The sequence below is a fragment of the Oryzias latipes genome, chromosome 24 (assembly GCF_053564925.1).
Source record: "Oryzias latipes strain Hd-rR chromosome 24, Olatipes_Hd-rR_3.1".
Classification (NCBI taxonomy): Eukaryota; Metazoa; Chordata; class Actinopteri; order Beloniformes; family Adrianichthyidae; genus Oryzias; species Oryzias latipes.
In genome coordinates, this window is record NC_136260.1 from 6,173,959 (window position 1) to 6,200,439 (window position 26,481).

Sequence of the window (26,481 nt, forward strand, 5' to 3'; positions counted from 1 at the left end):
CCTTAGCTTTAGTCAAAGGACTTCTGGATGCTCAACACACCAACAGATTTCTGGAGAGTTCTATACTTCCAAATGTTTTAACATGAAACAGCACAGGTCCATGAAGATTAGCTTGGTGGAGGGAGAATCATGATGTGGGGTTGTTTTTCAAGAGCTTAGTTCCAAGTGACACCAAAACACACAGAGATTTTGGAGCAGTGAACGTATCTTTTTTGGTTTCGTCTTGTGTTGAATTTTATTGCAACATTTCATTTTGATTTCTAGAAATTACTTTTCTTTTACAATTTTTTTTAAATATTTTTTTGTGGAAACATGAAAAGGTATATAGATATTATGGGATGTTGCTGATTGGATGAAATTTGTCTATAATTACACCCAAAAACTATGAAAATACTGGATAAAGTCTGTATTAATCATAAAACGTACAGTGCAGACCTAAAGTTTGGACACACATTCTCATTCAAAGAGTTTTATTTATTTTCTTGACTATAATAATTGTAGATTCACACTGAAGGCATCAAAACTGTGAATTAACACATGTGGAATTATATACATAACAAAAAAGTGTGAAACAACTGAAAATATGTCATATTGTTCTTCATAGTAGCCACCTTTTGATTTGATTACTGCTTTGCACACTCTTGGCATTGACTCTTGATGAGCTTCCAGAGGTCGTCACCTGAAATGGTCTTCCAACAGTCATGAAGGAGTTCCCAGAATGCTTAGCACTTGTTGGCCCTTTTGCCTTCACTCTGCGGTCCAGCTCACCCCAAACCATCTCCATTGGGTTCAGGTCCGGTGACTGTGGAGGCCAGGTCCTCTGGCGCAGCCCCCATCACTCTCCTTCTTGGTCAAATAGCCCTTACACAGCCTGGAAGTGGGTTTGGGGTCATTGTCCTGTTGAAATATAAATGATGGTCCAACTAAACGCAAACAGAATAGCATGCCACTGCAAGATGCTGTGGTAGCCATGCTGGTTCAGAATGCCTTCAATTTGGAATAAATCCCCAACAGTGTCACCAGCAAAGCACCCCCACACCATCACACCTCCTCCTCCATGCTTCACAGTTGGAAACAGGTATGTAGAGTCCATCCGTTCACCTTTTCTGCTCAAAGACGCGGTGGTTGGAACCAAACATCTCCAATTTGGACTCATCAGACCAAAGCACAGATTTCCATGGTCTCATGTCCATTCCTTGTGTTCTTTAGCCCAAACAAGTCTCTTCTGCTTGTTGCCTTTCTGTAGCAGTGGTTTCCTAGCAGATATTCTAGCATGAAGGCCTGATTCACACAGTCTCCTTTTAACAGTTGTTGTAGAGATGTGTCTGCTGCTAGAACTCTGTGTGCCATTGACCTGCTCTCTAATCTGAGCTGCTGTTAACCTGCCATTTCTGAGGCTGGTGACTCAGATGAACTTATCCTCCACAGCAGAGATGACTCTTGGTCTTCCTTTCCTGGGGCGGTCCACATGTGAGCCAGTTTCTTTGTAGCGCTTGATGGTTTTTGTGACACTTGGGGACACTTTCAAAGTTTTCCCAATGTTTTGGACTGACTGACCTTCATTTCTTAAAGTAATGATGGTCACTCGTTTTTCTGTACTTAGCTGCTTTTTTTCTTGCCGTAATACAAATTCTAACAGTCTAATCAGTAGGACTATCAGCTGTGTATCTACCTGACTTCTGCACAACACAACTGATGGTCCCAACCCCAATTATAAGACAAGAAATCACACTTATTAAAGCTGACAGGGCACACCTGTGAAGTGAAAAACATTTCAGGTGACTACCTCTAGAAGCTCATCAAGAGAATCCCAAGAGTGTGCAAAGCAGTAATCAAAACAAAAGGTGGCTACTATGAAGAGCCTACAATATGACATATTTTCAGTTGTTTCACACTTTTTTGTTATGTATATAACTCCACATGTGTTAATTCATAGTTTTGATGCAATTAGTGTGAATGTACAATTTTCATTGTCCAAACTTTTGGTCTGTACTGTACGTATTATAAGTAACGTAACAATAAGTATGGGGACATCAAAGACGTAAACGTCAAAACTCATCATCATCCAATCAACGACGTCCCTGTGGTACCTACCTTTTCCAAATTTTATTTTGATTTCTGGAAGTTGCTTTTGTTTTCCTAAACATTTCATTTTTATATTTTTTCGTTTTTTAATAGTGTTTTGGTTTCTGGAATTTTGATTCCTAAAAAGTAATGTTTTTATTTCAGTTATTTTTTTAAACAGTTGAGGTCTTTAAAATGTATTTTTGTGGAGTGATTTATTTGATGGTGTAATTTGTGTTTCAGGGCCACCGTAGAAAGAACCTCTTTAATATGTCAAAGGATTTTTGGAGCACTCCTCGCTGCAGATTGTTCCTAGATGACTGAGCATACTAAACAAAGTCCATGAAGATGAAGAATTTGGTGGGGGGAGAGTCATGGTATGGGAATGTTCTCAATAGCTGGACTTGACCCTTTTGTTTTTACTGACAGATTTTCTGGACCCTTTCACATTCCAGGAGATTTTTTGAGCATTCCATGCTTCAAACTGTTCCAAGTCCATGCAGATGAGCAGTTTGGGGTGGAAGACATGACTGACATGCTTCGGGATGAAGGAAGAGTGACTCCTGTGATCCAGACCTTCATGTCTGAGCTGCACATGAGCATTCAGAAGAAAAGAAAAAAAACACTTCAAACCTCTGGAAAGCCTTCCTAAAAGTCAATGTTGTTGCAGCTGCAATATTTTTGGAAATGTTTTGAATATTTTCTTCTCTATGTGTTTCTTTTCGTCTTTGTTGTTCAAAAAAATCGTTTTCATTGATCGATTTTCTTTTGTTACGATAAAACTAAATATTCTTTAAATATTTAACAATATTTCGGGTTTCTCATGTGTTCTACAAGACACTGAAAATGAACGTCTGGACTTTCTCCCCGGACTCACGTGCACGCGCGTGGATGTACAAAACCTGCTCGCGCTCCTCTCTGCGCGCTCGCACCGAACATGGCGAAAGTCTCCGCCGTCTTCATCCTCTTCATCATCAACCCGCCGCCGCCGTCACCCTCCTCTGCCCCTGCGTCCTCCTCCTCCTCCTCAGCGGTGTCCCCGCGAGCGTGATGCCCCGGCGGGATGGAGAAACTGCCCGCGTGCCTGTCGGAGATCAGCTGGAGCCACGCGGCGCTGCCGCTGGACGCGGTGGTCAGCAAGTTCCGTCTGCCCGCGCTGGTGCGGCTCGCGCACGGTAAGAGCCCAACTCTGCGCTGCAGAATCATGGACCGGAGAACTTTTTTATTACCGTGTCCTCCATTTAAACGCTTTATAATCCAACTCAGGTCAACAAGTGGCGTAAAATTATGTTTTAAAATCACTTTTTTGAAGAAACAATTAGGGAAAAGTTCATTCAGAGACATGTTTGTTGTTATTTATGTTTTTTAGGACATTTTTTGTGACTTCAAGTGCAGGAATTATTTTGACTACTATGTGAAGCGCTTTTTTTAAAATGTCAAAGCCGACAGGAAGTGAGAATTTCAAAATAAAATAACACTCCTTAACCCACATAACCAAAGTTTTGGGTAAGATTCTATTTTATTATGAATGTAGAAGCTTTACACACTTAAGTGGTCTTTCCCCTCAGTTGAAATGAGTCAGAGGTGATCACTTTTCTTTGATTAGGTCTCAAATTTTTTTTTTAAAGTGTTTCCATCACTGACATGTCTCAGACCAAAGCATTTAGGAGTGGTCTCCTCTGTTATGTGGTGTTTGAGTCCATATAACCTCTTTAAAGAACGAATTTCCTTTAGTGAAGACGGTGTAATAGTTGCAATCCTTGTAGGGATTAGGGGTCAGTTTGGCCCAAACATCACTCAAGGTTTAAGTGGAAAAAGAGGCAGTTATTTGGGGCTAATGAACCCATTCAGATCCTAGTGATAAAACATTAGTTTATCTGCAGTCTAGAAGAATATATGGAGCTTGTTTACATTTCTGTCAGTCGATGGGTTAGCTCTTCTCTCTCATCTGTTATGTATTTTCCTGACTTTTGCAGTATTGTAAATGAAAATGAATGGATTTGTTTTTGTGCTTTTATTTTGAAACCAGCCGTCCTCTGTTTCCTTTTATGGCATGAAAATTGTTCACAGCTATTGCATGTGCATCACATTCCCTAATACAAATAATTTAAAGACTTCCTAATGTCTGTCTTCGTGGGGTGCTCCCGTAGCCTCTCCTCTCCAGGTTCGGTGTTGTGTCCGAAGTCGTTCCCATCTAGAAAAACGGAGCCGGAAAGCCACAAAGTGTCTGTTGTTGCTGCTGAAGTGCTGCTCAATCCTTTCATATGTAAATGCTGTAATCTGTCGGTGAATGCAGGGAATACTAACAAGCAGCAGGCGGACCTCCAGTTCTGCCCTTCTGGACCGAAGCGCGCACCCACCCTCTCCAAAATCTGCACTTTTGGGGAGGTGTGTCACGCACACAAAGTAGCTGTGGGTGTTTATTAACTCCACTTTATCACCCCACACTCACTAATACATCCTACCAGCAGGAGGTCAGACTGTGCACTCAGCATCCAGCGCTCTTCTGCCCACATCTACACAGAAAGCATCAGGAGCTGCATGATGGGGACTTTCCTAAAACTCTCTAAATGCTCAGACTCTCTTTATCAGATTTGTTTGGTGGAAAACACAATTCCCCTGCCGCACATTTTGGCCCACAGCGTACGGGCAGCAGGCAGGGACACAGTTCACAGGGAAGACGGCTGATGTCAGAGTGTGGGAATTATTGGGAATAACTGGAATGCTGTTCCTTTACATGATACATGTTGGTTATATTGGAGCGTGTACATTCTGTGTTATTTTACCTATAACATGTCCTGTGTCTGCTCCTGATCTGGCCCTACTGTCACATTTTTGAAAAAGTGTGTTTACTTGTTCATCGGTTTTAAACCCGCAGATGCAAACCTGGATTTGGTTCTTTTCCACTCTGGGATCCTGGAACACAGCGGGCCCGTTGCCAGTTTGGCAGAGCTTCCAGGTCGCCTCATTGAAAGTCAGTTGAAAGCAGTCACAGACTGTAAATAGGAGAGACAGCCTGTGGTCATGTGATCAGCTTTTCAGCTGCATTTTGGCCAAGTCTTCCCTTTTAAGAAATGGACAAACGTTGAGGAGAAACATGACAGTGGGTTGGAACACTGAGGCAGTTCCGGACGATCTTCAACACAGTTTTTCTCCTGATTCTAAAATTAAAGAAATATGATAAAAATCTGTCACTATAATGCGCTTATCTTGGACATTTAATCTGCAGACAGAAGTGGAAATCAAACAGTTTGATTACTTAAAGTGAATGGAGACAGATTTGACTAGTGGTGACGTGATGAAGTGCATTAGCTCCACTTACCTTCTATTTTAATTGAGATTCAAAGTAGCTTTTTGTTCTTTTTCCTCAAATCCTTCTTGTTAGTTTGTATATTTTGTAGTTTTCTGCACTACTGTTAGATTAGCTTTAAGGCAGAGAAGTGTCTGAGCTGTCTTGACTTTAGTATTCAACAATGAACCAACAAAACCAGCTCTCCGGTCCTTAATGGTTCTTCCATGTGACTCAATGTTTACTGTGCTGCGCTTAGATTGCTGTTTAAATCTTGTGTGACATGTTCTCATTTGAATTCCGGCATCTATTAACACGTTAGCAGCTTCACGGCATTCTGACCAACGTCTGTGTCTAGGATTGAACTGTTCCACTGCAGAAATCAATGTCCTGGAGCTCCTGTGGAAGCTGCAGTGTGTGGTAATAGTAGTTTGCCAGCTGCAGCCCTGATGAGTATAGGTTAGGGGTGGTGAACCGTCACTAATGGTGGTAATTATAAACATCCCGTTACTGTGTCAGAGCACGGCGCTTCGGCGTGACCGTGAAGAGCTGACTTCCTGCTGCTTCTGTCACAGGTGAGTGTGTGGAGGGCCTCTCGGAGGAGGACGTGGTGCTGCTGCACTCCTGCCGCCAGTGGACCACAGTGACGGCCCACAGCTTGGAGGAGGGCCACTACGTCATCGGACCCAAGATCGACATTCCCCTGCAGTACCAGGGTGAGCGCACGCCGTCCCGGTTGTGGTTACTTATTGACACGCAGAGTAAATACGCACAAAACACACCAACGGCTACACCAAAACATACCAGAGTTCCCTTCAAAGACCCACTCCAGGCTCCCTGCTTTGCTCTATTCTGTCGCATCCACTTACTGACAGATACTGCAAGTACTCAGACTCACAAACAGCTGGACCATACAAATGCTTAACACCCTCAAATGACTCCACTGTAAATAGTCACAATTAGCACAAAAACTGCACACTTCACTTTAACCATATTTATTATTGTTTCCTGTTTTTTTATTGTTATGTCTATTGCATTTTATTTTTTCTAACTGCCTATCCCTTTTTTAATTATTATTTTTTTTACTTTGTATTGTCTTGTGCATGCTGTTGATGGACCACCCACAATTTAACTGCTGCTGACAGTTACAATACAGTCTATTCTATTCTGTTCCATTCTATTCTAAATAGATCCATGAAAGTCTTAGTTTTCCTCGTCTGAGCTGAAATCTGGATTTAAACTGCACGGCTGGATAGCTCTGATCAACATTTTGTTGCACCGCTAATGTTAGGTTGGGGTTGTGAGGGGCTGTAAACTAGCAGGAGAGCATGTAAACAGAAAGCTCTCACCAAAGGGAAAGGGCGAGGGGGGCAGGGTTGCTCTGCACCAACAGTCCACAACTCCGAGTTGAATTTTATATTGAACTCTTGCCCCTCTGCAGAAACGATGTCCTTGAAAAAGGTGCAGGTTTTTTCCCCAACTTTGTTTATTGAACATTTTCAAACATACATTCAAAAAACAATCAAAGAATCTCACCAAACCCCTTTAACCCTTTCTCCCTCCCAGTCTATCCATCCCCCATCCCAATCTACATAACCCAACCAGCCCTCCCATCTTCCCTTCCCAACACCCTTCCTTCTTTGCTTGGCCAAAAAAAAAAAACAATAAAATAAAGAAAATAAAATAGAACGGAAAAAACAATAATAATAATAATAATAATAATAAAATTGGTAAATTTGAGTAAAAGTATGAATTTGAAACTAACATGCCTTTTATACAATGACCATAATACCAGTGGAATCAGATGGATTATATTGAATGCATAAACACTTCAAACTGTAAAGTGTTGCATATCGGCATAAAGCTGCTTTACAGAATCCCCTGGAAAGGCTTTTATTGCATTAGCAATTAAAGAATTATGGTATTAGAAAGAACGTAAATACTGAAGCTAAAACTCTGATGTTAAAGGATTACAGACCAGCAGCAGAGATTTCTCTGTGGGAAATGTCTATGAAGACTCTCATTCATCCAGGTAGATTACATCATAGTAGTAGGTTTAAATGTTGTCATCTGGACTTGGTTTTTAAAGTTGAAGACGTTTCACCTCTTATCCAAAAGGGTTTGTCAATTCTGGTAGCTGGTAAAAGAGCTGGTATATATGTGCTCATGGAGGGGGGTTATCAGACCTGAAACTGGATAGTATTGTCTACATAGACTATATGGTTTCGGGTGCTTTGGAGTCGTTTGTCTTCAGCTGGGGTTGGGGAGCCAGTGACTCCCTCCCTAACCTGGTCATCTCTTTCAGTTGTTAACGACCAAGGTGGAACTGGTTCGGTTTGTTTGGGTTTCAGAACACTGCCGTTAGTGGATGGGAGAATAAACCTGAGACCACCATTCTTATTAAGAGAAGGTTTATCCTTCTTGAAAAAGATGGGCTTCTTTCACTTCTTGCTCAAACCATCCTTTCTCTCTGACTAAAATTTGGACTTCACTGTCCTCGTGGTTTGTGGCCTTCAGGTGGAGGTGCACTGCAGACTCAGGTCCACTTGGGTTGGCTCTGCGATGTTGGTAAAGCCGCTTATGTAGATGTTGTTTGGTTTCTCCTATGTACTGTTCATTGCAGTTCTCAGTGGATAGAGTACACAGTCCTTAGGATGAACCAGTTTTTGTCTGAGAGTATTAACAGGTTTGAGATGAACTGGGATGTTGTGTTGTCTGAAAATCCTTTTTAGTTTTTCAGTTCCTTATATCTCAGGCCCGTCTGAAATCTTTTGGATAAAAGGTGAAACATTTTCAACTTTAAAAATCAAGTCCAGGTGACCACCTTTAAACCTACTACTCTCAGTGGGATGTTCTTGTTTCACACCAGTGTCTCTAAAATGGGAAAGTTCATAAAGGTGGATGGTTGCTTCAGCATTTCAGTTACTTTGTTCTTGCTTAACAAGGCAGAACATTGGATAAATGTTTTTGGTCCAAACTGCTGAAGCAACTTTCCACAGAGCACTAGAAGCACAAATGCATTTTATTTTGTGTCATTGATTTAATTTAGACCATTTGCTTTGTAACTGTAGTTAGAAGTGCTGGGAATTCTGAGATCTGGTTTTTAATTGGGTTTGGTTGACGAAAAGGTTGTTCTTGGCTGATCAGTGATCTGGCTATGTGTTCACAGTTGTGCTAATAAGTTTACATTCCCTGAAATAAATGATGATTTCTTGGTCATTTTTCCGAAAATATGAATGATAACACACCCAAAAATTGTTTTTCCACTCACAGTTTGGGGTTGGGTGGAAATGATAATGACAACAGGAACTTCCCAGATGACCCTGTTGAAAGGTTTACATACCTCGATGACTCTGTTCTGAAAACACAATAGGGTTTGAATGGCAGCTAAAGGTAACCATCCTCACCTGTGACTTGTGTGTCTGTAATCAATGTGTGCACAAAAGGTCTTGGAGTTTCTGAGCTCCCATCATTCCTTCAACCAGTGCTACACTGACATGTCTGGATCCTGAGTCATGGGGAAAGCTAAAGAGCTGTCTAAAGATCTACGGGAAAAGGTAACTGAACTGTACCAAACAGGAAAGGGATATAAGAAGATATCCAAGGAACTGAGGATGCCAGTCAACAGTGTTCAAATGTGAGGGGTTCTGTTGACAGGGTTCTGTTCTTTTTGGCTACAACCATAAACGCTACATTTGCAGAGGAGTCAACAATGAAAAAGAACACTATTCCCACTGTGAAACACAGAGGTGGGTCACTGATGGTTTGGGATGTGTGAGCTACAAAGCCACAGTGATGGCAGATGAATGCAGCACATTATCAGAGGATACTGGAGGAAACCTGCACTTTTCAGCTCAGAGGCTGCACATGGGACACATTTGGACATTTCAACATGACAACAATCCAGAACACAAGCCCACCAAGCCCACCTGTCATTGGTTCCAACAGAATAAAGGAGAAGGTTCTGGAGCAGCCGTCTCAGTCTGCTGACCTCAATATTATTGAGCCACTCTGGGGAGATCTCAAACGGGCAAATAAAGGAAAACTCTCCACATTTGTCAAAATTCCCAGAACAGGTTTTGGTTCTGACCTGCACAAGACCCACTCCAATGAATATTGTGTTTTTGATGTTTTAACATGTTTTTTTTTTTTGTTGCATTTTTTAATGAATTTTTAAAGAAATTAAGATGTTTTCATGAATATGTTTTTATTTAAATCCAGAAGAATCAGGAGCTGATGAAAAAAATGCAGATAAAAAAGCTTGTTAAGTGTGATGTACAGGTTACTACGACAAGCCACAAGCTCCCTGCTCCATTCTGATCATCCACCTGCAGACAAATAAATCCATGAACGTCTTTCTTTTCCTCGTCTGAGCTCCACGACAACAGTCACACCCAAAACTTAAAACTGTAGGAGACTCACGTGTTGGTTGTGAAGAACTCAGTTGTTGAATTCTGCGATTATTGAATCAGTTAATTGGTCCTAGTAATGTAACTAAAATAGCTCTTTAAATTGGGGTTGAAAGATGTTCACAAATGGCATACAGATGCTTTTCTAGTGCTTTACAGTAACAGTTCCATTCTCATCATTCATATAGTGATGGTGGGCAGCTCTGCCGACCTCTCTACTGTTGCCAGTTGGCTGTTTGGTTTTACATTGTGGTCTAATTGGCTGCAGGTCAGTTGGTTGTTTGCTGGCCAATTTTTCTGGTTGGTTGAATCAGTTACAATGTTTTGTTTGAGTGACAAACAAACATGAGTTCAGGATTCATTCAGTTGAAACATAAAGCTCTGTCTGAACTCTTCATGTCCGTACATTTTACCATCGGTTGGAGGTCGACTGTGTTCAGCTGCAGCAAAGCACAGAGAAGGTCAGACTTACAGACGCACAACCTGGTTCAAAATCATCAACATCATCTAGTTCAGGCAGCAAAACACAGTTTAAGAGTGAGGAACAGGCGATTAAAATACATCTGTTCATATTTTACAAAAGTATCACTGCCAAACCACAAAATCTGTTTCATTAAGTTTTCAGTTAGATTCTCTTTCAGATTCCAGTGGATTCACATTTCCACCCTGAAGGCGGAACAACGTTAACATGACAAGTGATTTAAACGGAACTTTGAATAACAATAATAAATCCCTTTACAATCTAACAAAAAGGCTAAAATAATGTATAAAAAGTTGCTTTAAAAGAAAACAGGTTGATGGATTTCATGAATTGATACTGAATTTTCCAAATGAAGTTTGATTCAAATAATTTAATAAACCGATGTAAAGAATTTGCTTCTGTCCAGGTCATAGTTACTTAAAACATGTTTTTCATTTTAAAGACCAAGTGATCTTAGTAGCTTTGATCCTCTGAACAGATTGGTCCCTTCACAATAAAACAAACTACAACAACAAGAAAATAAAATGACGAGTTGTCGTACTGTCCCAGACTGCAACAGACACCCGCGGTTTTATGAAAGGAGAGTAAACTGTAGCTTTAGCATCCACACATCCCACCTGCTACCATGTGACCTTCATTGAGTCGTCCCCCCCCCCCCCCCCCCCCCCCCCCCCCCCGACTAGCGGTCTTCCGGCTGAATGAGTCCATTCAGCATGACCTCACCAGGGCTCATCTGCTCAACCGCACTGTCCTGCCTCCATTCAGCCTCATCCTTCACTCTGTAACTGGATCTTAATGCCTCCTGTCCGCTCGCTTCCTCCGCTGAGCGAGCGCTGATGTCATCTCGCACTCCTGTCGCCTTTCTGGCTCCTTATTTAGACGAAAACGCGTTTGTATGAAAGGGTGGGGGGGGGGCTGATGTCATAACTGTCAGAGATTCTAGTATTTTAGTTGGAACAGTAATGATTACATCTATATGTCACATAGAAAAACATGGTTGGAACGTATATGTACAGAATGAATAGACGGGGTCTTTTTTTCTCTCTATCCTTAGATTAAAGCAGAGTTTCATCCACACCCGGTCCAATTTGACCAAAATGTGGTTTGGTTTGGCCAAAGCCGCTTTAGTTTGATGTTAAAGCTTTCAGACTAATCTGGATGAGCCACATTTTCTTGTCTGCGGTTTGGGTTGTCCTTCTCAGAGTTGACCAAACCTGAAAGGTGTGCTGAATTTGTACAAACCACAGATGAAAGAGTATTCATGTATGAATGTGTTCAGGTTTAAACCCTGTGTGGTTCTGACAATCAAACAAAAAAGTTATTTACCTTGGCTGAGTGAAAAAAAACATTTGATGGTTTAAACTGTAATATCTAAAGGCTTCAGTTCTGTCTCCTTTTTGAAGCTGGTTTAAAACCAAAAGTGAAGCCCAAGCATTTCATCCTGCAACCACTAGGTGGCTTGTTACAATATTAAATCTGCCTGTTCACCACAAAGTAAAACAACGTAACCCTTTAACACTGGAGCTTTAGGTACAGTGTTGACATTCTTTCGACAACCATAACAGTTTACGCAATGAACGGAATTCCAGCCCATTCTGAAAAAGAGAAGTGTTACTTCGGTAAAGCCGATTTTTCTTTGCAACAGAATTACGTTAAATGTTGAAGTGTTACAACAGTCCAAAGAATATGTGTTATTTATTTGTTATTGGTGTACATCTCTGATAGTAAAGGGTTAAAAATTTGTCGTAATGAGCATGCGCACAGGTGGATATCGATTCCATTTTTTACTTTCTTTTTTGTGATCAAAAATGGAAGTTTTTTTATTTTTGATTGACAGGTTTTCAAATTACTTGCTAAAAGATGAAAAGTTACAGGCCATGCTCCAACTACTGACATGTACACTATATTACCAAAATGATTGGCTCCCCTTCCTTGACTCACATATGAACTGAAGTATCATCCCATCCTTGACCCATAGAGTTCAATATGATGTGGGTCCACCTTTTGCAGCTTTTACATCTTCAGCTCTTCTGAGAAGGCTGTCCACAACGTTCAGGAGTGTTTCTAGGAATTTTTTTACCATTCTTCCAAAAGCTCATTGGTGAACTCACACACTGATGTTGGTGAAAGGCCTGGCTCTCAGTCTCTGCTCTACTTTATCCCAAAGGTGTTCTATGGTGTTCAGGTCAGAGTCTGCGCAGACCAGAAGTTCATCCACACCAGACTCTGTCATCATTGTCTTCATGGACTTTGCTTTGTGCACTGGTGAACAGTCATGTTGGAGAAAGGGGCCCGCTCCAAACTGATCCCACAAGGTTGGGAGCATGGAACTGTCCAAAATGTTTTGGTATCCTGAAGCATTCAGAGTTCCTTTCACTGGAACTGGAACTCAAATGTGTCCATTTTGCATCCGATTACGGAGCCAGCTCTTCTGATTAGTTTGTTAAGTCTATTAGTGTCCCTGGCAGATATGCTGCCCCCCCAGCAGACCACCAAGAAGAACAGAGTGCTGGCCACAACAGACTGGTAGAAAATCTCAAGCATCCTTCTGCACACGTTAAAGGACATCCAACGCTTTGCATTGCACTTGGTGATTTGTGGCTTGGATGCAGCTGCTCGGCCATGGAAACCCGTTCCATGAAGCTCTCTGCGTTCTGTACTTGAGCTAATCTGAAGGTCACATGACGTTTGGAGCTCTGCAGCAATTGACTGTACAGAAAGACAGTGACCTCTTTGCACTCTGTGCTTCAGCATCCGCTGACCCCTCTCCATCATTTTACATGGTCTACCACTTGGTGGCTGAGTTGCCGTTGTTCCTAAACTCTTCTATTTTGTTCTGATAGAGCTGACAGTTGACCGTGGAATATTTAGGAGAACAGAAATTTCACCGCGTCAAAGACCCACATCAATCACCTTTTGATCTATTTTCCAAGAATTCACCTTTGAGTTGTGGGCTGGATTGTTTATGCAGAGCAATTGCTGAGAGCTCGATCTTCAGCTAGCTTACAGCCCCTCACACCTCCAACCTAACGTTAATGGTGCAGCAAAAATGGCGAGCAATGCTTGAGCTATCCAGTCCTACAGTTTAGATCCAGATTCCAGCTCAGGCGAGGAAAGCAAAGACGTACATGGATCTATTTTTCTGACATTGGATGCATCAAAATGGAGCGGAGCAGGATGCTTGTGGCCCGCCCAGCGTATTTTTTACGTCACAAATAAGATGTCCGTCAAACAGCATTTTTCCATCTGCTCCTGATTCCCTATAATTTGAATACACATTTATGCAGAAATGCAGTTTTTAGCTTATTATCTGTCCTCCATGATCAGAAAATGTCCACAAGAACATGTCAAAAACACCAAGAACACCAGTTTCCTCAGAGTGGGTCTTTATATTTACCAACTACAAAAACCTTTTGACTTTATTCTATAGATTATGGAGTTTCTCATTTTGGCCTCCCTTTGGTTTCATCCTTTTTCTTTTGTTTATTTTATTTTTTTTAAATAAACAACAAAGTTTTCTACAGATAAATCTCTTAGCAAACAGAGTGCTTTTACTTTTCATCTTAACGGACGAGGGGCACATCCCTGACATGTCTGTTGTACTGCATAACTCTGGTGAAGTAACAAAACCATGTTTTTAATTACACAAAGTGTTTCCATGCAGAGATGAGCTAATGTCTCTGGGATGACTTCATACAGGAAGTCTAAACAGGCTTAGGATGGGAGAGATATAGGTTGACTCCTTGGGATGGACAACAGGATGCATCCCTGTTTCTCATTCTGACTCTTCATCCTGCCTCACTGGGAGGAGTGTGAAGGTCGAAAAAGCTGAATGATAATGAAGGAAACCCACCCTGTACTGTGCTGTGGATTGTGAAGCTGAACTCCAATTTGTTGTCAAACTTTGTTTGCTTTTTAAAGCAGGGTGGGTGGGTTTTGGTTGAGCTGAAAGGTGGATCCTGTTTGGATTGGGAGGGGTTTGATATTCTGCCCTAAACACTTTGACAGTACAAGAAAAGACCGGCTTTTGTTGCAACTTGTGAACTTGGGTGAATCAATCCTTTTGTCAGGACTCGTTTGCGGTCGATAAAAGCCAACCATAATTAACAGCTTTGACAAAACAGTCTGAGCTTAAGGAAAAGTAAAGAGATGGTAAAAGAAGAGAGTTGAGGATGTGAGTGTCTCCATGGTGACAGGCCTCTGCTCAGCGTGAGAATAAAGGTCTTTTATTGGTTGCCATGCCAACTCTTTCGGCTGTCGATCGGCTAAGAGGCGTTGCCAGGTCAGAGGTCAAATAAGTGTCAGTGTTTTCACGTCCAAACTGTTTCCAATTAGTTGCTATTTTGAAAGACCCACTCCAAAGAAAATGGTCTTTTTAGTGTTTTAAAATGTTCTTGTAGCATTTTTCTGATGATGGAGGAAATATATTAGGAAAATTATGATTGAAATTGCCTTTCTGAGTATTTCTGTATTCTAATTGTTGTCAACCAGGAGCAGACAAAGAATGTTGTTTGAAAAAGCCTGTAAATGTGACATAAAAAATTATGCTGGGCGGGCCACAATCTCCCTATATGAGGCCCTCAGAATTATAAGGTGTGTTTTGGGGGGAAAAATGAAGGCCTTTTAGTGCAGCTTAGGTGGTAGAAAATACGGTAATTAAAAGACCACTGGAAAACTTTTAAAATGACTCAAAAGATGATCAGATTGGGTCTTTAAATTTTCGGTCTTCTTCTTTGCAGGCAAGTTCAAGCTGCTGGATGAAGACCGGGACGTCAGCGATCCTGTACAGTATTTCTCCAGCGTAGAGGAAGTTGCCGCCATCTTCCCCGACCGTGTCTTTGTCCTGGAGACGATCACTTTCAGCGTGAAGGTCAGTCGAATCCAAAAAAACGCTGACCAGCAGCAGGTTGATTTACGACATTTCCCTGAAAAGTCCTTCCGCAGTTCCACATCTCCCGTGTTCACGTTTTCCAGGTGGTTTCAGGAGAGTTCAGTGAGGACAGTGAGCCCTACAGTTTCACTCTGCAGGCTGGAGATGAGCTGTCACTCATGGGGAAGGCGGAGCTTCTTTGCGCCACTTCTCCAAAGGAAAAGATCGGATTGAGCATGCTTCTCCGACGTTTAGGCAAGACTCCCAGAAGTAGGTCGAAAATCCTCAGAAATTCTGTTATTTCCATGTCTTCTCTTAATATTTGAGTCTATAGGCCTCACAAACACACATATACACACTCTGGTGCTTTGTAACGTCTATTAAAACAACCATGGATATTATTTCAAATATAAGAACTCACACTGGCTACAATTTGTGGACGCTAACTTAATAATTTATGGGGTTCATGTATTTTTCTTCTCTTGATCCACATCCAACCTGCCACTAAACATTTGATGATTGAAACATTTTGTCCCATCCTTCTTCCTTCTCGTCAGTAGAAGCATTTCACAGTATTGTCTGCACTATAGAGCGCAGCTGGACCATAAGACGCATCGTCAATGAATGGTCTAACTTTGTCATGTGGCTCACCAAACTAAAAGGCGAATTAAGCGAGACAAAAGAGTCAGCCATAGGTCTGTCAGTCTTTATTAACTCTCAAACTTGTTTGCAATGTGCTACATGTTAGCCACATAAGTAGAATTAGCCTCGTTAGCATATTCCCACTACCATTACTCTCAAACTTGTTTGAAACCTGTATTAAAACAGTCTGAAACCACTAAAATAAACGTTCCTGACTTTGCTGACTCCCAACCTTCCTAGCAACATGTAAAAAAAACAGTCCGACAGCTAGCATTAGCATATTAACAATAACACCCAACCTTGTTTGACTGACAGACCGCCATGTACCAATTCAAAATCCCTTCTTCCTGATTGGAAGAAGGCATTTGCTGTAACAACAAACCATCCTTAAAAAATGTACCATTAATAATCTGGCATTACTGAAGGTTCAGTGTCCTAAAACGTTTGTTTGATTTTCGGAATTTCAGGTAAAACTCCCTGCCTGGTCTGCATGAACCATCGCACCAATCAGAGTGTCAGCTTGCCCTTTGGCTGCCGGGGACGCTTCTGCACACGTTCTCCCCTGGAGCAAGGCATGCTGGGAGGAGAGCACACAGTACGGAGCATCATAGAGAGAGTTCGCCTCCCAGTCAATGTCTCTGTTCCATCTCGACCACCACAGAACCCCTTTGATCGCCATGCGGTACGCGAGGGCCACCGCTACAAGCTACTAAACATTGTCAGCAAGACTGTGGTGATCTGTTTGGTACTTCGTCGGCAGGAAGTGTCCCCCTCCCACTTCCTTTTGCTGCGCTGCATGCCCTGTTTTAATGTGGCTGTGGCCTCTGTTCACACGGCGGCCCTGGAGAGCCTTCTGCTGCGTCATGCCTTCGATCCGGACGCCTACTCCCGAGCTGTCAGAGAAACCCGACCAGAGTTAGAGTGTATGACCGAGGAGTGTGTTAGCCCAAGACGTTCTCGCGTGTGCGTATCGGGTCAGGACACGCTAGCTCCGGCACTGCAACGCCTGTCAATGTGTGGGTACGTCGGTGGGGTTTCACAAAGCATTTCGGAGCGATGCCGAGACTCTTTTGGAGAGCGTCTAGAGGAGGTACCCGGTGAGGAGAGGGAGTATGTGACTCCAGAGTGGACCGAAAATGAAATGAGGACCAGCGATGAGATCCCTTACGAAGAACTTTGGACCAGTCAGAACACCGAGAGCTTAGGAAAGGAGCCCAATCTTATATCCTTCCATTCTTCATCTGCGATGGATGGTTCCATTGGTACCCTGGTCGCAAAAGTGTCCACCCCACCACCTGTACCTCCAAAATCTGATGCTGTAAGTTCAGGTTTAGAAAGTTATTCATCCATTTTTGTTCTTTTCTCCATAAAAAACTCCACTCCTTGGTTTGAATTATTCATTAGTTACCCACTCTCATACAAAATTAGTTTTTTTCTGCAAAAACAGTACCTATTTCCCCCGTACTTTCACCGTACTGCAAGACATATTGTAAGACAGTGTTCCACGAGGTTCTAGGTAACCAGTGTTTCATTGGAGCCGACGTTTTTAAAGAATTCTCACTGACACAGGGTCAGTTTAGCTTCAAAACGGATGCTAGCTCCAGACTTTTTTTAGCTAAAAAGCACCTTACCAAAATTAGTTCTCATTGCTTCTGCATCATATGGTGCCTAAAAGAACCCACAGAAAAAGAAAAACTTGTTAAAAATGCAAAGTGTACTCAAATGTGTGAGCATGAAGAAAAAACCCCACAAATATCACATTTTGGAGCTTTGGTTAATGTTTTTTTGAGGAAGACTACCCAGATTAAATAATAGAATATTGTTACAACAGGAATAAGCTGATTGTCAGAGGCAGGGCTTCAAGAATTAAATGGTTGCTTTTTTTTACATGGGAAGATTGAATTATAAATGAAAAGTCACCAGTTTATACGTTGAGTCCATAGAAAGGACTGAAGCCCAGTTCGTATTCATCTTGTCACAAAAGCACGAGGAGTACCAGGGATGGAGTGCGTTGCCGGTTCCCTGGGATTCATAGTTCTGTTTTTATATCTTTTGTTCCACAGAATATCATGCAGAAGGGAAAAGATCATCTCCCATTTAGGATTTAATAGTATGTTATATTATCCATATGCTTACATGGATGGGTAAGGTAGTGCTGGCTGATAAAGGAAAAGCTTGTTGTCTGGAATTGTATAGCTGAAGCGTGTCTGGAGCCGAGGTTTCGTTATTCAGAAATTCGGGTGGTAATATAAGTACTTTAAAGTCAATCAGAAATTTAACCAGTACCCAGTACTAGGACTTGAGACGAAGAGTGATGTGATCAGTTCTTCTCCAGGGAATGATGGCATTAATCAGTTTCTCCGAATCTTGTCTGGACATGAGATCTCTGTATCTTTATGACTTGGAGATGGGGAAAATAAACTCAAGCCATAGTCAAAACTGCCCTTATGGGTGGATGTAGGCTGCCTGTGGGAGAGAAATGGCTAACCTGTATGGGGCATACAGGTAATGTCAAGGTCGTAGACCACTCTGGGTATGTAGAGAAAAGAAAGGTTTGCAGATTTTTTTCTAGCATGTGAACAATTATACAACAAGCAAGTAAGGGTGAAGTAGGTGAGATGCAGGCATATCATGGATTTTCCATGTTTTCATGTTGTTCAAGTAGTATGTGCTTGCTCCTTGTGCACTCCTTGCCTGCAGCCTACCTGTTAAAAATGATGAAATACGACATTCAGTGTAATCCTACAGTATTTGCGTAAGGTTTTAAGGACCAATACTCGCACCTTATTAATGACTAGAGTGTGGTGTAAGGGCACTGTATGACAGCAACACACCGGCCACTCCTCTCTACAACCCTCCATGGGCCTGGACAAACAAAAAATCTGCAGCACCCGCACAGGTGCAGGTGACGGAGCTCTTTACACGAGTTTGAAACTCAAATCTGAGTCTATCGCGATGTGAAATGTGCATTTCCTAATAGGGTAGGGCGGTCGATCTCTGATCGGAAGATTGCAGGTTCGATTCCCGCCTTGCCTCTCCCTATGTAAAAGTGTCCTTGGGCAAGACACTGAACCCCACCTTGCCTCTGGTGGAAGGTTGGCGCCAGTGTTTGGCTGCGGAGCCGCCATCAGTGTGTGAAAGGTTGAATGGGACTGTAAAGCGCTTTGGGCCTTCAAGGAAGGTAAAGTGCAATACAAATATATGGCATTTACAATTTTTACCATTTACCATATGGTGTTCGCACAGGTTTGTCACTACCCGGTTCTAACGCATGTGCTCACAGTTAGAGGAGAGTTGGTGCGATATGTTGAAGCAGAATCTTGCTCCAGGCTTTTTCTTTCCCAGCTCTATTCCAATATATAAAAGACTTGGTATCATAGCAGTCCAGCTGAGCACAAATCGCAATCATTAATTTCTCCTTCATAATTAATTTTTAAACCGATTGCAGTACCATGTTTTGAAAAGGATGCTATCAAGACGTCACTTCCAAAGATTAGTCCCAGATTGGTCAAAGTTCAACTGGTTCAACCTTCAGTGCTCCTTCAATTGCCACGCTTTTATACGTAGAGCCCAAAAATAGACTTGAAAAGCGAAAGTTTTGAAAGCCCAAAATACGCCAATGTGTGTGTTTACTTAGACTTTTCATTGGAAGCAGCTCGAGCACGTGTTTCTGAGCCCTGTGTGTATGTAGCATCACATATCATACATGCATAAAGCAAAGTGTCATCTGCATAACTGGGATATCAAACACTATTGGTGTGCATGGTCTGACCCAGAGGGAGCAGGTTATACAGCAGAGATCCAAGAACCGTACCCTGAGGTACTCCCTTTACATTTTACTATCACTTATGGAAGTAAAACAACTGAATAAAGCCACTTGACTTTCCACAATGTCAAGGATTTAAACGTCCCCATTTCAATGGTTGCACTCAGATCAAGAAACCCTAAAATTGATTAGGTTTTTCAATGTCAATGTTGCTCAACACAAGAGTAGTTTTTAGTATGGGCTGCATGGTGGGGTAGTAGTTAGCTCTCTCACCTCTAAGGTAGAAGGCCTTGATTTAAATCCCAGCTGAGGTCCTTCTGTGTGGAGTTTGCATGTTCTCCTGGCACTTCCTTCCAGTCCAAAAATATGCGTCATAGGCTATTGGTGAATATGAATGTGTCCCTTTGGTGTGCATGTGTGAGTGTGTGTTGGTGTCTCTATGTGACCATGTGATGGATAGGTAAACTGTCCAGGGTGTGCTCTGTACAAAAGTAGATCATAGACCTCCTCTCTTTACTGTCCTCATGCACTGATATATATTTTAATAAAATATTCAAAGCAAGCTTATTAGCAGTGAGAAGATCATTCATCAAAAGAGCTTATTGCTTAGATATATTAAAAGAGACCAAATTTTCTGCTTAATCTAAAGATTGAGCAGGTTTCTGCCTTTCAGTCATTATTTCAGTCACTTTATTTATTTATTTATTTTTTACTATTTTCATAGTAATCATTATTACAATTGAAACATACTTTGTCGTTGTACAGCAGCTCTTTTAACGTCTCTTGTCCAGGCACTGAGGAAACAGAAACAAAGAACCTTTAGTGTAAAACAAAAATTTTGAACAGCTAAAATATGTTGGGCTTTTTAAACACAAGGCGTATAAACCCCTTCTGAGTTTGAAAATAATTCCACATCCTGTTGCATATTCAGTTTAGGTTTTAGACTATACTGAAGAGAGAGGGTGAGGGGCATTTAAGCAGATGGGGGGCACGGTTTACAGAAAAGGGAGGGATAAAACGGAGAAGGGGATCAGAGGAAAAACATTAAAAGACAAAACAGATTGGGGATTTAAAAAAGAAACAGCAGGATGAGCAATCTTCGATGTCCATAGTTTTAACATTAGTAAATATTTTGAAAAAAGAAGATTTTGGTGCACAAATACACACTTCCAGACACTCACACAAACAGCTAGGCAGAGCCCCCAAGGTCCCCCCATATGAGGAATCTGACCGGGGCACAACTGAGATTCTGTTTGTCTTTTAAGTCCCACTCTGATCATCTTTAGATCTATTGTCAAAGCGTTCGCAGTGGTCTTTTACTTATGATTATGCCGTTTTTAGCAAAAATCCCCAAACCTGAGTTGTTTTCTAGAACAGCCCCTCACACCCCAACCTTAATATTAGTGGTGAAACAAAAATTGTCGTACAGTTTGAACCAGATTCCAGTTCAGACAGAGAAAACAAAGAAGCACATGGTTCTATTTGTCTGCAATTGGATTAATCAGAATGGTGTGGAGCTGGGAGACTGTGGTCTGGCCAGCGTATTTCCTGCTTCGCAAATAAGATCTTTTTCAAACGGCATTCTTTTGTTAGCTTTTGTTGGAATAGGTCTTCAATCTTCTTTTAAATTCCTGTTAGTCTATAAAATACAGTCATTAATTCACTTTGGGATCATTTCACTGGTTTTTCTTTTCTTTGTTTTGGAAGGAAGTGCAAAGTGGCCAAATACTCCTTAATTTTTTTTTCTTTCCCTCCTCTCTTTGTTGTTGGTTCTCTAACAGAAAAAGTTTTTATTGCAAATTGTTAACAAATATTTTCTTAACCTCACGTTTATTCCAAGACCTTTGCACAACTCACGCCACACACATGAGGGGAACTGGGAACCACGGTCTGACACGATGTCCTGCGGTAGACCATAGTACACGAAAAAGTGGTCAATGAGAAAGAGTGTCCAGTTAGGGATGGTGTGATGGCCAAACCTGGGTGTCTGGCTACAGGCAAGTCATGCACAAGGTGACGAACTTGTTTCCGATGGGATGGAGGGATGTACACCCTGTCAGCCGGCCACGATGGAGCACCAGAGCCTCAGTAGCATTGAGTTCAGACAACTCTGTCGTTATGTTCCACTGTACCGGAGCCAGGATCCGCGACGTGGGCGCGATGGGTTTTGGTTCGACTGGTCCTTCCACAGAGGTTTCAAAGAGACGAAACAGTGCATCGGCCTTTCCATTCTTGCAGCCAGGGCAATATGTGACCTGGAACTGAAAGCATGAAAAGAACAGTGACCGATTGGCTGACTTGATAAATTCCAGGTTCTTTAGAACCAGGAAGGGCTGAGCCAACCCTTTGAGCCAGTGCTTCGACTCAGAGAACACCTCCTTCATTGCTTGCAGTTCCCGGTCGCCACATAGTAATTCCACTCTGCGTAGTTAAGCTTTTATGAAAAGTAGACGCACTGGAAAGTCTTGGCTGGCTGACCATGCTATTGAGAGAGCACGGCTCCAACCCCTGTGTTAGAGGCATCCACCTCCACAATAAACTGACTGGCTTGGTCCAGGTGATGGAGGATGGGCACCTGGGTAAAGCATTGCTTTAGTGTCCAGAATGCCCCCATGGCTGCCGAGTCCAGAGCAGACATTTGGGAGCGCCCTTCAGCAGAAAGGTGAGAGGGGCTGCCACTGTGCTGAAGCCATGGATGAAACGCTGGTAGAAGTTGGCAAACCTGAGGAATCGCTGCGTCTCTGTTACTGTGGTTGGTTGGGGCCACTGCAGCACCGCCTCCACCTTGCCCTGGTCCATCGCCACGCCCCCCGCACTGATCACATGACCCAGAAAAGAAACAGAGGTTTTATGGAATTCACACTTCTCTCACTTGGCGTACATGGATCAGCCGTTGTAACACCTGCCGAACATGTGCAACGTGCTCCTCCAATGTGTCAGAGTAGATCAGAATGTCGTCTATGTAGACGACAACGAAGTGTTATAGCATGTCTTGAAGGATGCCATTAACAAAACCCTGGAACACCAAGGCGGCATTACAGAGACCAAAGGGCATGACCAGATATTTATAGTGTCCGGTGGTGGTTGAAAATTAAAATTCAAAGGAACACTTTAAAATAGTTTTTTGTATGTTTAGTTGTTTTAAGATCAAGCTGAGATGAATGTTTTTTAAACTTTTCTCCTCCAATTTTGTAATCCCTTCAGTGTTCCACTGTTTGAGTTGAAGACACAGGATTAAAAATAAAGAAAATATCTCAGAAAAAAAACTTTAAAAACATACGTGGAGCCATGTTTTTGTGACTTTAGTGCATGAGTTGCCCACGTTTGAAATATTTAGTTGTTCCCCAGCATTAGTGTCAGTGTGTTTAAAGGGTTCATTAACAAGCTTTTGTTGTGTTTGCATAACTCTTTGTGTGGGTGTGACACCAGCTGAACGGCTGGATTATGGCCTGTCACACAGTCTTCTCCTTTTCCTGATATTTAGCCCGCCAACACACACTGCTGGATATGTGATGCTTGTTCGCTTTGACATGTAACAAACACATCAGGCGCTCAGAGAAAGCCTCCCAGGAATGGAGACTCGGCCAACCCTGTTGATGCCTTTGTTTTATTTTTTTTATAGGTGAGAGAGGAATGTCGGTACTTGATTGCTCCTCCTGTGCCTCCTCGCTGCTCCAAAGGTGGCTCCATCTCCAGTCCGGCCCCAAGCCCTCCGGTTCCTCCTCGATTCCCCAAAACCTCTGCCTCCCCAAGACCAAACCTCTCCTTTTACTCCTCTGGACTGCATGATAGGTACCATCATTTCTTCTCTTTTTTTGGATCAAATTTCATTGACCTTTTTAGTCAATTAACCAAAATAAACATAAATAAGAAAAAGCATAAAGCAGTCTAAGCTAAGACGAATACAAGTAAAATGGTTTTAGTGCATAAACTCCATTTTGAGGAAATGAAATGAAATACTTCACACATTTGTCGTTGTTTACCATCCTTACATTTTTTAAATAATGCTTAAATAACACAAACTGGTATTGATGTGATTGAAGCAATCCCCAAATGAAGTGTGTGCCATGAATAATTCAGCACCATCATTTCTTTGCAGAATGTTTAATAAATGTAATATTTATTATTAACTTTGACATTTGCCAACATTTATTAATGTTCCTTTATTTTGTTAATGTTACCAATGATCTTAATATGACACTTTCACAGCAAATGTAACATCTGGTCATTTATTTTAGTGTTTTTTTTAATGGAAATATTTTTAATTGATTTTTCTTGGTCAGCTGATCTCATTTTTGGCAGAGATTTAACTATTTTTTTTAAATCTTTTCATTTGGTTTCAATAATTCTTTTGACATATTATAATTTTGCCTTTTTTACCTTAATTTTCAACTTTAAAAAGTGCAAACTTAAAAACTGAATGACTAAAGGTGCTGTCTTAAATTCCAAGCTTGACAAAAACAAATCTAACTCTTAAATTGATGCACGCTTCCCAGCATCACTTCCTTTTTTGAAGTAAGAAAATTAGTAGTTCTATTTAAATATTTTCCTTAGAATCAAACTGATTTCCAAACCTTTATGAAAAATGTTTAATACGTTTGGAACAGCTTTTTTGTCAAATTGTGATTTCGCTAAAGTGGATTGATCCTTTTTAAACACCGTCCAAATTTAAATGATGATGTCACTTCCTTCTGTTGTCCCCCAGCTGCTCGCCCTCCCCAGACGCCACCATCTACTGTTATCCCTGCTCTTGGGGTGACTGTCCTGCTCCGAATCCGGCTAGTCCTGAGCCTGCATCCTCCATCCCTGCAGAAAGCTCCACCAATCCCAAGCCGGCGCAGGCCACCTGGGCGGAGCCATGGGCGGACTCCTTCCCCTCCTCCGTACCCAGACTCAGACCTCCACCTCCACAGAGTCGATTCGCTCCTTTTGGTGCCTTGAACCCCTTCAACCGTCAGTCCCCCTGCCCTTCACCTGAGCCGGCGGTCAGCCCCGCAACAGATTTTTCCAGAGGTGCTGAGGGGGGTGGGACACCCTCCGGGGTCACGGAGGGACCGTCCCTGCCGCCTGACCCCACCTGGCGGCCGCCGGCCGACCTTTCCGCTTTGTCCCTGGAGGAGGTCTCTGCGTGCTTGCGGTTCATCGGCCTTCCCGAGGCAGCGGTGGGCGTTTTCCAGAGGGAGCGGATTGACGGCAGCCTGCTGGTTCAGCTGACGGAGGACATCCTGTCGCACGATTTCCACCTGAGCCGACTTCACGTGACCAAAATCACACAGTTCATCCAGGGCTGGAGGCCCAAAATCTGAAAGCCCTGCTTAATGTGCCTTCTACTGTGACCCACTGACTGCTGAGCCCCAAACAAAGGGAAAGAACGCCCCCTTGTGGGCAAACAAAAGAAGTGACTCTTGACTCCCAGACTGGAAAAAAAAAAGCATCTTAGTCAGATTTTACACACAATTTTAAGTTTTTTAATTTCCTATTATTTGCACCTCAGTAGATGTTCATTTATTTCAAATTAAATAAAGTTATAATGTGAGTTTGACGGGCATTTAAAACACGCAGTGCTGTTTATTTAAGCCATTCTGTGCTTTGGAGCAGAGTTTTTATCAGAGCCCCCTTTTATGGGTTTTAGGTATCCAATACACTAAAACGCTGACATGAAGTAACACATAGATTTCTCCGGATGTACCTCAGACAGCTTGTTCAGAAATACTTGATTTAGGAATGCATAAAAATAAATGTAATCCAACTGAAAACAGTCTTCTTTCCTCGGTTTTTTTCTTCATTTATTTTTATTTCATACACTAAATAATAAACGGGTTTATAAAAAAAATCTCTCCAAAATAGAGAAAGAATCAATAAAAAATTGCTAACCATTTAAAAAAGTGTTTAGACACTTATGATCATGTAGTTTGTTCTTTAAGTCTCTCACACTGTGAGTGTAAGTGTTCCCAGTGGTCTTTTTAATCATGATGGTGTCGTTTTTAGCCAAAAAGAAAGGAGGACGTCGTTTCTGGACATAGTTTTTGATATTTCTAGCACTGTCTGGTTTCATCAACCCCACTTCCTTTGAGTGTGGAATGTATTAGTACCCGGCCATTAACATTTATTCACTTCCTCTGTTTATGTCTCTGCTTTGGAACATCTTTGCCTTGTGATGTTAATGTGTGAAACCCGACTGGACCCAACAGGTCTGACATTAGGAGAAGATAATCCCTTGGTTCCTTTGTTTCTTTGTTTCTATACTGAAGGAAAACATGTTAATGCCAAGCGGTGCCCACCCAAGCCTAATTTGAAATCAACACTCCTCAATTCTCCCAAAGGAACCTGGACTCAAAGATCCGAGCGAAACATAAAAACGAGTTTTTTAGATGGCTGAAGGCTGAAATCCCTCCACTTTTTGTCCAATAGCTAAACATCACTGCTTCTTTCAAAAAAGCAGAACGTGAATAAGATCATAGCCAGAGGGTGCACCAGCTGTTGTTGGAGCCACCATCTTGACTTCATGTTGACATTATCAGCTCATGAAAGCCCAGAAATGACTGTCTTGACCTTCTTATACTCAACTGAAGCTTGGCAGCCACTTGCTAAAGACTGTAGGGGTTTCACGCCTTTGTGTTAGGCCCTGATTAGTAATAGAGAGCATGTCCGCACCATTTCAAACAGTCTCTGAGACTTACCTGCTCCAGGCAGCAAGACCTCAGGTGCGGAGGTCACATGCTGGACACCATCCTTCCAAACTAAGGAGTGCTGCTGGAACCACCTCCTGAACGTCTGAGGAAGAATGCGGCTTGGTCTCTGTGAAACGAGCTCTGCAGTCCTTCCTGCATATTCAAAGATGAAAGCTGTCGCGCGATCACGAAAGCAGTGGGTGGGAGGAGCTCGCCAGGTGGGTCACAGGTTCAAATCCCACAGAGATTGTGTCCTTCATCAAGATACATTACCCATTATGCCAGTTGA

The 26,481-nt window shown here is 42.1% G+C and overlaps 1 protein-coding gene across 3 annotated transcripts; it reads left to right on the forward strand.

The window, feature by feature from the left end:
- Window positions 1–274: 274 nt before the first annotated feature.
- On the forward strand, window positions 275–25,277 carry gareml (GRB2 associated, regulator of MAPK1-like). 3 transcript variants are annotated; one of them, XM_011492021.4, is made up of 7 exons: window positions 275–3,239; window positions 5,929–6,069; window positions 14,983–15,113; window positions 15,218–15,383; window positions 16,223–17,073; window positions 23,144–23,313; window positions 24,227–25,277. In XM_011492021.4, exons 1-7 carry the CDS (start codon window positions 3,128–3,130, stop codon window positions 24,825–24,827), a joined length of 2,172 nt encoding a protein of 723 aa, XP_011490323.1. In that variant the 5' UTR covers window positions 275–3,127; the 3' UTR covers window positions 24,828–25,277. The 3 variants fall into 3 exon arrangements, with proteins under 3 accessions (XP_011490323.1, XP_004083940.1, XP_011490324.1); XM_004083892.5 differs by having other exon boundaries at window positions 16,223–16,437; XM_011492022.4 differs by having other exon boundaries at window positions 16,223–16,350.
- Window positions 25,278–26,481: the final 1,204 nt, after the last annotated feature.